At 47.8% G+C, this 12,693-nt stretch overlaps 1 protein-coding gene across 1 annotated transcript in view; it reads left to right on the top strand.

Moving 5' to 3' along the window:
* LOC140427733 (single-minded homolog 2-like) overlaps positions 1-5,360 on the top strand; it is a 180,295-nt gene extending 174,935 nt beyond the window's left edge. Inside the window, exon 11 of the mRNA XM_072513334.1 lies at positions 4,167-5,360. Within this exon, the coding sequence (XP_072369435.1) occupies positions 4,167-4,891 (725 nt within the window). The 3' untranslated portion in view covers positions 4,892-5,360. The remainder of the gene's footprint in view (positions 1-4,166) is intronic.
* Positions 5,361-12,693: the final 7,333 nt, after the last annotated feature.

Here is a 12,693-nt window from a genome sequence, read left to right as displayed (position 1 = left end):
CCCGGGCACCGCCATCTTGTTCCGCAGACGCCACGTTGGAGGGATGGGCGCCGCCATTTTGTGCACCCCCAGCCATGTGCTGAACTCCCATCCCAAGATGGGAGCCGCCATCTTGGATGAAACCCCAGGACCCCAGCTCGGCTGACCACACACTGCCCGAACAGAACTCTCAACTGATGCGATTAGCCTCGGTGACTCTGGATCAGTCTCGGCCTCGAACACTCTCAACTGCTACGACGACCGTATTCATCAATGGGCACGAGACGTCCTGCCTAATCGACTCTGGGAGCACAGAGATCTTCATACACCCTGACACGGTAAGGCGCTGTTCTCTCCTCATCCACCCCATTAATCAAAAAATCTCCCTGGCTTCCGGTTCCCACTCAGTGGAGATAAACGGGTTTTGTGCAGCAAACCTCACAGTCCAGGGAAGGGAGTTCAAAAATTTCCGTCTCTACGTCCTTCCCCACCTCTGCGCGGCTACACTCCTGGGTTTAGACTTCCAGTGGAACCTTCAAAGTCTGACCTACCAATTCGGCGGCCCTATATCCCCCCCCTTACTGTCTGCGGCCTCGTGACCCTTAAGATCGACCCGCCTTCCCTGTTTGCGAACCTCACCCCGGATTACAAACCCATCGCCACCAGGAGCAGACGCTACAGTGCCCAGGACCGGATCTTTATTAGGTCAGAGGTCCAAAGGCTACTGAGGGAAGGGGTCATTGAAGCCAGTAACAGCCACTGGAGAGCTCAAGTAGTGGTGGTAAAGACCGGGGAGAAGCATAGGATGGTCATCGACTACAGTCAGACCATCAACAGGTTTACGCAGCTGGATGCGAACCCTCTCCCCCGCATATCCGACCTGGTAAACAGGATCGCGCATTATAAGGTCTTCTCCACGGTGGATCTCAAGTCCGCCTACCACCAGCTCCCCATCCGTAATCCGTACTAGTGACCGTAAATACACTGCCTTCGAGGCAGACGGGCGGCTCTATCATTTCTTAAGGGTTCCCTTCGGTGGTGGTATGTGCCCTTCACCAACATGGTCTCGGTCTTCCAGTGCGAGATGGACCAAATGGTTGACCGGTACGGTTTACGGGCAACATCCCCGTATCTCGGTAATGTCACCATCTGCGGCCATGACCAGCAGGACCACGACACCAACCTCTGAAAATTCCTCCAGACCACAAAAATCCTTAACCTTACATACAACAAGGATAAATCCGTGTTTAGCACCGACCGCCTAGCCATCCTCGGCTACGTAGTGCGAAATTAGTTATAGGCCCCGACCCTGAACGCATGCGCCCGCTTATGGAGTTCCCCCTCCCTCACTGCTCCAAGGCCCTGAAACGTTGCCTCGGGTTTTTTAGCTACTACGCCCAGTGGGTCCCCAACTACGCGGAAAAGGCCCATCCCCGATCCAATGCGCAGCTTTTTCCTGGTCGATAGAGGCCCGCCAGGCCTTCAGCCGCATCAGAGCAGACATTGCAAAGGCCATGATGCACGCCATCGACGAGTCCCTCCCCTTCCAGGTCGAGAGCGATGCGTCCGACGTAGCTCTGGCGGCCACCCTCAACCAAGCGGGCAGACCCGTGGCCTTCTTCTCTCGTACCCTCCATGCTTCCGAAATCCGTCATTCCTCAGTCGAAAAGGAGGCCCAGGCCATAGTAGAAGCTGTGCGACATTGGAGGCATTACCTGGCCGGCAGGAGATTCACTCTCCTCATGGACCAACGGTCGGTTGCTTTCATGTTTAATAATGCACAGCGGAGCAAGATAAAAAAACGACAAGATCTTGCGGTGGAGGATCGAACTCTCCTCCTACAACTACGAGATCTTGTATCGTCCGGGGAAGCTAAACGAGCCTCCTGACGCCCTGTCCCGCAGCACATGTGCCACCGCACAAGTGGACCGCCTCCGAGCCCTCCACGAGGACCTCTGCCACCCGGGGGTCACTCGCTTTTTCCATTTTGTGAAGACCCGCAACCTGCCCTATTCCATCGGGGAGGTTAGGACAGCCACCAGGAATTGCCAAATCTGCGCGGAGTGCAAACCGCACTTCTACTGACCAGAGAAAGCGCACCTGATAAAGGCTCCCGTCCCTTTGGACGCCTCAGCATGGACTTCAAAGGCCCCCTCCCCTCCGCCGACCCCAACACGTACTTCCTGAACGTGATTGACGAGTACTCCCGGTTCCCATTCGCCATCCACTGCCCCGACATGACCGCAACCTCAGTCATCAAGGCCCTCCATAGCATCTTTGCACTGTTCGGGTTCCCCGCTTACATCCACAGTGATAGGGAGTCCTCTTTTATGAGCGACAAACTGTGTCAATTCCTGCTCAGCAAGGGCATCGCCTCGAGCAGGATGACCAGTTACAACCCCCGGGGTAACGGACAGGTAGAGAGGGAGAACGGAACGGTCTGGTAGACAGTCCTACTGGCCCTACTGTCCAGGAACCTCCCAATCTCCCGCTGGCAAGAAGTCCTCCCGGATGCCCTCCACTCCAGTCACTGCTTTGTACGACCACCAATCAGACACTCCACGAACGTCTCCTTGTCTTCCATAGGAAGTCCTCCTCTGGGACCTCGCTCCCGACCTGGCTGGCAGCACCCGGACCCATCCTGCTCCGAATACATGTGCGGGTGCACAAGTCGGACCCATTGGTCGAGAGGGTCCATCTGCTCCATGCTAACCCCCAGTACGCCTACGTTGCGTACCCCGACGGCCGACAAGATACGGTCTCCCTACGGTACCTGGCACCCGCCGGAACCCCACGCACATCCCAGCCACCAGCCCCACCCTCCCCTCCACCTCAGCACCTTACAGGAGGATCGGTCTTTCCGCCGGCCCCGTCTAGGCCCCCCATGCACTGACGCCCCCCGCAGGCGCTCCCTTCCCAGGTCAACCATTTTCCCCACCAGCGCAGTCTAGGGGTGCCGAAGCTGCCATGGAGATCGAAGCCACGCTCCCGGAGTCACAGACGCCCAAGCCACCACCGGAGTCACAACCGAAGCTCCGACGATCACAGAGGACGACCAGGGCCCCCGATCGACTGATTGCTTCATTTTAATGTAAACTGTAAATATAAACCATCAAATGTACATAGCTATCAGAATTGTAAATAGTTACTAAACACTGTACGGAGGTATAATGGTACCTCCATAACTAATTATACCACGTTGCCATGTGTTGTAGTTTCACCCCCGCCGGACTCTTTTTTAACAGGGGGTGAATGTGGTATTATAGGTATTATGGTACCTGATAGGCTAAAGCACCATTGGTGGAAACTGTATGCTTTCTATCGGTTAGAATGTATGATAGCTCCGCCCTGCTACGCGGGGTATAAGAACTCGTGCCACCCCAACAGCCTTCATTCTGTACCTGAGCTGCTGGGGGAAACATCTAGCTTATTAAAGCCTTCAATTGGACTACAACCTCGCTTTAGTGGTCATTGATCGTGCATCAGCCCCAAAACAATATATGGTGCATAAAATACATTGCCCCCCCCAAGAAAAAATTCCTGCAGCTGTGTGTGGCAGGAAACAATGACTACAGTACTTGATGGAACAAGCCTTCCAATCGATCATCTTAGTTTAACTAGCAATTTATGTTATCCACCAGATTACAAAAGCAATCATTTAAATTTATGTTTCATAAATGAGATCAAAGCTGTCGTTTAATATTGACGGTTTTACAAATGTTACTAAATTCCTCAAAACATTGCTTTCACTATTAGCAGGACTTCTCAATTTAATTATTGGCTTATAACTCACTTTGGATCATCTATTATCTTGCATATGCTTATTGAAGTCACATGCTGGTTTATACAGTGATTCAAGACATTCATTAAGATTAAATGGACATGGGAGCTACCATTGCCATATTTAATGTTCCAAAACGGCAGAGATGATAAATGGCCCAGATTCTGTATTCATAGTAAACCAGTCACTGGTGGTAATTTTTTCAAAACTAATTGGAATGCTTAATAGGATCCTTCAGTTGATTGATTTTCTAGCACCTTAATGGAAGGCTGAAAATAATTGGACATCGACTAAACAAACTAGGCTAATTAGAAACAGCAGTCGCCAATTTAATGCTCATTCAATGACTATTGCACTCTCATCGCATTGTGCTTAACACTTTCTTCATGCTTTATTTTTCATTTAGGTGTATTGCCTAACAGCAGGCAGTGTGAAGTAGCAACATCGGGAACATTCTCAAGTTGTGTATCATCAAGACCAAACAATAAATATAAGGAAGAACCTTACATTAACCCTATAAAGCAAAACGAAGTGGAAGCACTGAATCCCGTACAGCATGTTATCAAGGAAGAGTGTAAGGTACTGTTCAAACATAATTCTCAGGAGAAATTATGCAATGATGGGAAGTGTTTTTCACCCTCTTTGAATAATTCTTTGTTAGCTAAGTCAGACTGTGATGCAGCCAAATCAATGGCAAGGATAAGGCAACAGCTTTTACCAACCCAAACACCATATGAACAAACTAGGAGGATTTGTATGAAAGAGCTCCAGTATGAACATGGCAACCACCATAAACCAAATCTGGACAACATGAATAACATTAGGGCCGTTACAAAACTGAGTGAAGAGAGGGTACATGAACAGCAAGAACCATTGGCTATGGGCACATCAGAACAAACCCAGCTCGGATCCTTAAGTTACGGACAGTTCTTTTCAAAGCATACCTTCCAAAGATCACCCTGTGCCGTTACAGGTTACATCATGGAAAATCGGGGATATGCTGCTGATGAGAAGAATTCTTTTGCATACAGGAACCCAAATCCAGCATTGAACTCTTCACCAGAAATGCACCAAGACCCTGTCCTTCCACATTACATAGGAACATCTGTCATAATAACAAACGGGAGGTGACAAGGAATTTATTCATATAGATCGAGGGCGCATTTATACAAAGTAACTAAACAAGAACTTTTGTTACCTTTCCAGGTACAACAGTAGTCCAGGTTTGCAGCTATACTGCAAACCGTGTGTAACACACTCTAAAGCTTGAAAAACCTTGTTGTCTTGAGTTGCTGATGCGTTTCTTTGTCTCTGAAGTTTCTAAGTCAATGCATCTTAAAAAGTCAGAAAGACAAAATGTTATCACTGGTGCAATATCCAAAATGTGGGCATTTGAAACCATTCACAAAATGTTGCATTACTCCTTAATTGCATTATTGACAATATGCTTTCCTCCCACTAATAACTGTTATCTTATTGACTTATATATAATGGACATATCAATGTGAAACAGAAAATTGATTCTTGTCTGCATTGTTAGGTCTTATTTCAGATTCATGAAGGAATAATACTATGTATTAAATGATTGCAATTATCCGAAGCAAGGTGCTTTATTACTCTGCAGTTTGCACAAGTTACAAATGTCGCCTACACATTACTCAGGTGTTGTCATTGAGAACTTTTAAACAAGAAGCTGCTGCTTCTGTGAGACTCAGTGAGAACAAAGTCAAGCAAAATTATTTCTCAACCATAAATCAGACACAACGATTTTATATGGACACAGGATGAGAAACACTTGCAGAAATGGCTGTGCTAAATGATCAGTGCATAACTGCAGACAACTCCCTTGCTAACCCCTTACCAGAACCGTTTTACATTGATGTCTCCAGTGGACCAAACATAAAAAAACATTTAGCACATGTGCTGTCTCTCTAAATTACAGATGTCTTTACCACAATTGTCACTCAAGTGTCGATGGTGAGGGATTATTCACATTTTGAACTGGGAAAGAAAAAAAAATCTTTAAATGTTATAGAAATTCCACCAATCAAATGAGAATTACATCAAAAGGGGCTAAGTTTTGGTCCCATCTGAAACATCTGTTTAAATGACACTGCTGCTGCTGATCAAGTTAGATTTATTACTTACTACAGGGGTTAAGCTTAATTACAGCTGTCAAATTTCTGCTTTACTCATGTGAATTCACACAAGCTGTTTAATTCAGGAATTTAGCTAATCATCTCTGAACATTCTATCAGAAGTACAGAAATATTAATTGCACATTCTTGTGGAAAAAGAGAACCCAAACCCCTCAAATTTTGTTCATTCTGCAGATCCGCTGCCTATAATGCACTAAAAATCTTCTAGGCACACATAAGATTTTACTCTAAGTGGCAAACAAACAGCACTTGCCTCGAGGATTTGCACATCGACCTTCATTCTTGGAGCATTTGCACTGGAGATTCCTGTCATCCAAAAAAACAGGTCAAACATTTCCTTAACTGATCAGGCTGAAAAATTGTTAATGAGTAGTGCAATCTGAACAAGGCATGTCAATTAAAATATTCAATTCAATGTCAAAACAGACAGATGGCGAAATAATGAGAGGGAAAGACAGATTAGATCAAAATAGGGAGTGAGCGGGAAAGAAAAAAATATTTTTTTAAATGACATGTTAGCTGTGCCCTTAACTCTAAACAGGGTTAACTGGTTGTCTTGAAATGGTTTCCATTACAAATCCCTATTTTAATCTTTGTAACGGGGATGTGTGAATTATAGATTCCCACCAGGGAAAGACAGAATGTAATGTCTGTCTTTTAAATGAAGTATGTGTTGTGGTGCAATAACATGTAGACGTTGATTGGTCTAAGGGACCATAGCTTCCAAATCTCCGATCACTGAACATATGTATCCTCTTTTGATGTTTTTCTTTTAATAGTGTGCTTAGAAAGACACATCTGATTCAAGATATAGCATACATTCATTGCTATCTGACCCTGTAGCTATCATTCCATAATCCACTCTAGATGTGGCCCAAGAGAGTCAGCTGGGACAAAAGGCCATCATGGGGAAATAGGACGAGGTCACAAAAACGAGAACACGTTCAGTGGGAAGATGGGAACATAGAAAGCGGAGTTGGTCATTTAGTTCATCAAAATTGTTCCACTATTCAGCCCCACTGAAACCTGTGAGCACAGAGCAGGGTAAAGACTGCATTGCTAGCAGCTAGGAAGGCGATTATGGTGGTGAACGTTTATGTGTCTGACCCCTTCCTGGTTGGAGCTGCAGATATTTACCTTATCTCAGTTTGCTGTCTGCTATTATGTAAGAGGAGTCACTGAGCTTTTCTATTCAATGTGAAGTAATTACGTTTAGTTCTCTCTTGCAATGGATTAACCAGTGAGTGAGCACATGGCTTCACATGATTTCAGGTTTCCCCATGATGTCATTAACTGCACACGCATCATTTTTAAACATACTGCAAGCCAGCTCTCCCCTATCCCAGACGGAAAGAGAGTTCCCTCCCTCGCTATCCATCAAGTGTATGAGCCCAAGCAGAGAATCTATCAGGTCAATATCTGATATCCTGACAGCGGTGATGATGCCTTCAGTCTGTAGCTAGCCAGCAGCATTTCAGGCTGCCATGGCCAACCAAAGGGTAATTACTGGGCAGCAAAAAGACTACCTGAAGATTAGAGTCCAACCCACATGTCCGCAACATGTATACAATGAAAGCCACTCTGCACATGAACTTTGATAAAGCAGACTATTGTCATGTGAAACCCGGAGCTCGCTGAAGGAGCCCTCCAATACTCAGCAGAATGGCTGTCAGGATTGGCGGTAATCCCCTGTCATTAGTGGACAGTCCATATCACCAGCAATACAGGAAGCAGCTCCGGAGGAGGAGGGATGGGGAAGGTAACCTAAACAGCTCCTTTCTGAAATGAAAGGAAAATCGCTTATTGTCACAAGTAGGCTTCAATGAAGTTACTGTGAGAAGCCCCTAGTTGCCACATTCCGGCGCCTGTTCGGGGAGGCTGGTACGGGAATTGAACCCGTGCTGCTGGCCTGCCTTGGTCTGCTTTCAAAGCCAGCTCTTTAGCCCTGTGCTAAACCAGCCCCTGGACGTTTCATGAAGAACTCACCCGGCTGCAATACCTGCTGTACACTGTACAACCTCGCCAGCTGAGGAGACAACCCCTGCCTCCAATCAGGAGCAGAGCAGCTGACGAGCAGGAACATAAGGAGTATCATAGAATGTACAGTGCAGAAGCAGGCCATTCGGCCCATCGGGTCTGCACCAGCTCTTGGAAAGAGCACCCTACCCAAGGTCAACACCTCCACCCTATCCCCATAACCCAGTAACTCCACCCAACACTAAGGGCAATTTTGGACACTAAGGGCAATTTTATCGTGGCCAATCCACCTAACCTGCACATCTTTGGACTGTGGGAGGAAACCGGAGCACCCGGAGGAAACCCAAGCACACACGGGGAGGATGTGCAGACTCCGCACAGACAGTGACCCAAGCCAGAATCGAACCTGGGACCCTGGAGCTGTGAAGCAATTGTGCTATCCACAATGCTACCGTGCTGCCCACATGAACAGGAGGAGGCACATGAGGAGGAGGAGGAACATGAGGAGGAGGAGGAACATGAGGAGGAGGAGGAACATGAGGCGGAGGAGGAACATGAGGAAGAGGACAGACTTTAGGAAGAGGAGGAACTTGAAGAGGGACATGAGGAGGAGCATGGACATGAGGAGGAGAGACATAAGGACGAGAAGGAGCTTTAGGAGGCGGGAGATGAAGACCAGAGACTTGAGGAGTAACATGAGGAAGAGTAGGAACACGAGGAGGAGTAGGAACATGAAGAGGAGGAACAGGAGGAAGAGGAGGGACTTGAGGAGGAGTAGGGACATGAGGATGAGGGACAAGAGGAGGAGGAGGAACATGAGGAGAAGGAGAGACATGAGGAGAAGGAGTGACTTGAGGAGGTGGAAGGACGAAGAAGAGGAGGAACGTGTGGCAGAGGAGGAACTTAAGGAGGAGTAGGAACATGAAGTGGAGGAACAGGTGGACGAGGAGGGACCTGAGGAGGAGTAGGGACATGAGGATGAGGGACAAGAGGAGGAGGAGGGACACAAGGAGAAGGAACATGAGGAGAAGGAGAGACATGAGGAGAAGGAGGGACTTGAAGAGGTGGAAGGATGAGTAAGAGGGCGAACGTGAAGCAGAGGAGGGACATGAGGAGTCGGAGGGACATGAGGAGTCGGAGGGACATGAGGAAAAGGAAGAGACATGAGGAAGAGGAGAGACATGAGGAAGAGGAGAGACATGAGGAAGAGGAGAGACATGAGGAAGAGGAGGGACATGAGGAGGAAGGTGTTATGGGCCGGGCTTAAAAACTCCAAAGAGTATTATGGAGTCCACCTACCTACAACCTTTATGTTGAATTTGGCTAGGATGAGCCTTCCTTTCGGGTGTTATTCAACAGACTTCTTAGGTGCTTTTAATTTTAAAAAAACAAGCTTTATTCTAAGAATTTAGTTAACATTTGTATAAACACACACAGTAAGCATTTTTATCAATTACAAACATAAAGACCCCACACAGCTACAGTAATCTATGTATAACCCTTAATGAATTCAACCTTAATTGTTCCAATTCAATAACAAAATCCAATTAAAACTAGAAACCCCTTTTCAAAGGCGCGGCCCAGAACACTGTATTGTCACTTGACTAATACTGTTGTTACTGAAACTCTGTTCCACTTTTCAAACAGCAGATTTGAATTTCTTTCAGAAAGCAATTATCTCTCTTAGGTTACCAAGCAGTCTGGAACAGCTTTTAAAAGGAAGATAGAGAAAAACACTTCTTTCATCCTGTGCAGTTCAAACCAGTTCAAAATCTCAAAGCAAAAGTAATACTCACAGCCGCAGCTCAGCTCCACCCACAAAAATGACATCACTGAAGCCATGTGATAAGACAAAAACCTTTCTTAAAGGGACACTCACATGACAAGGGACAAGAGGAGGAGGAGGGACATGAGGAGGAGGAGGAGCTTGAGGAAAAGGAGGGGCTTGAGGAGTAGTAGGGGCATGAGGGGGCGGGACATGTGGAGGAGGAGGAAGAGGCAACCTAGGTAGCCACTTTCTGGTCAGATTTCTGATGCCAGTAAACGTAGCTCCAATTCCCCATTCACCTATAGTCATACACTTTACATCTGCAGTGTCTACTTGACAACAATGCAAAATAAAAGCTATCACAAAATAAAAATTCCAAATCAAATTTATGAACGGAATCGTGCCATATTGCGCACAAACATCAACCAACAACCAGAGTTTGTCTTCTATCTACCTTTTTCTGTTCTATGCACAGTGCTACCCCGCTGGCCATGCAGGAGATAGCAGATGGCCTTACCGGATGACATCAAGTAGCTCTGGGCTTAATTTTCAGAAATGGGATGAGAAGGGGATTAAGACACTGAAGGATTTGTTTCCTAGGGGTCGGTTTGCAAGGTTGAAGGAGCTGGAAGCGAAGTATGGGCTGGAGCAGGGGGAAATGTTTGGATACATGCAGGTTCGAGATTTTGCCAGAAAGGAGATACAGAACTTCCCGGAGGAGCCGGCCTCCACATTGCTGGAGGAGGTGCTGACGACAGGGGGCTGGAGAAGGGGGGAGTGTCAGCGGTTTACGGAGCTATTTGGCAGGAGGAGAAGGCACCACTGGAAGGGATCAAAGCAAAGTGGGAGGAAGAGTTGGGAGAGGATATCGAGGAGGGGTTCTGGTGTGAGGTGCTCCAGAGAGTGAATGCCTCCACCTCGTGCACGAGGTTGGGGCTGATACAGCTGAAGGTGGTATACAGAGCACACCTCACGAGGGCGAGGATGAGCTAATTCTTTGAAGGAGTAGAAGATGTGTGTGAATGTTGTGGGGGGGGGGGGGGTGGCGGGGGGGCTAATCACATTCATATGTTTTGGTCCTTGGTCCAAAGCTGGAGGATTACTGGAAGGAGGTTTTTGGGGTAATTTCTAAAGTGGTGCACGTGAAACTGGACCCGGGTCCCCGGGAGGCCATATTCGGGGTGTCGGACCAGCCGGGGTTGGAAGCGGGTGCGGAGGCAGATATCGTAGCCTTCGCCTCGTTGATCGCCCGAATATTCATTATGCACTTTCAAGAACTGGATAACATCGAACATTAGTTGGGGAGGTGGGTGGGAGGGTTGGGGGGGAGGTGTGCGATGGGTGTTAATGGAGGCTGTGGGTGATCCCTAATTCCTTTTTGTCAGTTGTTTCTGTGAACATGCGAGCGAATGTTTGGGGTTTGGTGGGAGGCTGGGATCGTTGTTATCGATATGGGGATTGACATATATGTTACTGATTATTGTTTATTACTGATTATTGTTTATTGTTGGCGGGTGTAAATTTGGGAGAAAATGCGAAAAAGGAGGAGAATAAAGAAATATATATATTTTTTTAAAGTAGCTCTGGGCTTTGAGGTCCAACTCTGGATTCCACCATCTCTATGTGGATGGCAGCAGTCTGAGCTTCTGGTTAACAGGCAACAGCAAGGGCACTGGCAGAATGGTAGTGGTAGGAGGCTGAACACTGCTAACCCTGACAACGGGTACCAAGTCCATGCCCCATGGAGCCACTGCCAAACCCTGAGGCAGTGCTTTGGCAATTTTAGTCGCCTGTTTGAGGACAGATTGCTGGACTGCTATGATGCTCTGCAAGCCCCTTGCACATTATCATCCACGAAGACAGTGGTCTGAGCTGGAATGGTAGCATGCAAACGTTGCAACCTGCCCGGAATTTATTGGGTGGGGACAATTGGCTTCCCCTTGGACTCTTTTGAGGCTAAACAAGTAAACAAAAAGAAACCAACTTAAGGACAAATCAAAAAGGGACACTGCTCAAAAGAAACAAGGATCAATGGAAATTTAACAAACGTTAAATCAAAGTATGATTAAGAGGGTTGATAAAGACTTCCGGTGACAGCGGGCGGGAGGCAACCGCACATTGGAGGGCACCCGTTCGGGAACAGCATTTTCGGGGTTTAACGCCCGGTCCCAGGGGCGGCAAAAGCAGGGAGAAGGCACAGTGAAGGGAAATGTCGAAAATAAGTTAAAAAAACGGCCGTGAAAAAAGCGGCTGAAAGTCTGTCGGGGAGTGGAAAGGTCACCGCGGGGACGGCAAAGAAAGTGGAGGCTGGGGCACCAGGGGAGGCCGCATTGCCCACGGCTGAAGAAATGACTAAGGTGATGGCCGCGGAACTCGAAAGGCAGTTCACAAAATACATGGAGGCGATGTGGAAGGAGATGGGGACGGTATAGAAAGTGCTGGTGGAGGAGGCGATTGCCCCGGTGAGGGCGGCGGTATTGAGCGCAGTGGCGGAGGTACGAGAGCAAGGCGAGGCACTGAAGGAAGTGGAAGAGACATTATTGCAGCACAGCGATCAACTTACCTCGATGGGGAATGTGGTAGTATGTATTAGGGGTCATGTGGGACTGTGAAGCCATGATGCTATTGGCTGACAGATCCCGGGTCCTGGTTGGCTGTTGACTCCTGGCTCCGCCCTGAAGGCGGAGTATAAGAACCCAGGCTTCTCCCCGCCGCTCCATTCTGTTGCTGAACTGCTGGGGACAAGTCTCGCTCAATAAAGCCTCATTGACTTCATCTCTACTCGTCTCTCTCGTAAGTCATTGTGCGCTACAATTTATTGAGCGAGCTTAAAGGACTATGGAGCTCCGGATCGCCCTGGAATGCCTGCGGATCAGCCCCCACGCAGCGAACTCGGCAGCAATTTTTAAACACTGGCAAGCCTGTTTCGAAGGCTACCTCCGAACGGCCCCCGGCCGGATCACAGAAGACCAGAAAATGCAGGTCCTGCATTCGAGGGTAAGCCCGGAAATTTACCCTCTCATAGAAGA

This window comes from Scyliorhinus torazame, chromosome 8, assembly GCF_047496885.1.
Source record: "Scyliorhinus torazame isolate Kashiwa2021f chromosome 8, sScyTor2.1, whole genome shotgun sequence".
NCBI lineage: Eukaryota > Metazoa > Chordata > Chondrichthyes > Carcharhiniformes > Scyliorhinidae > Scyliorhinus > Scyliorhinus torazame.
The sequence above is the reverse complement of the archived record's forward strand: the minus strand, read 5'-3'. Positions and strand labels throughout refer to the sequence as shown.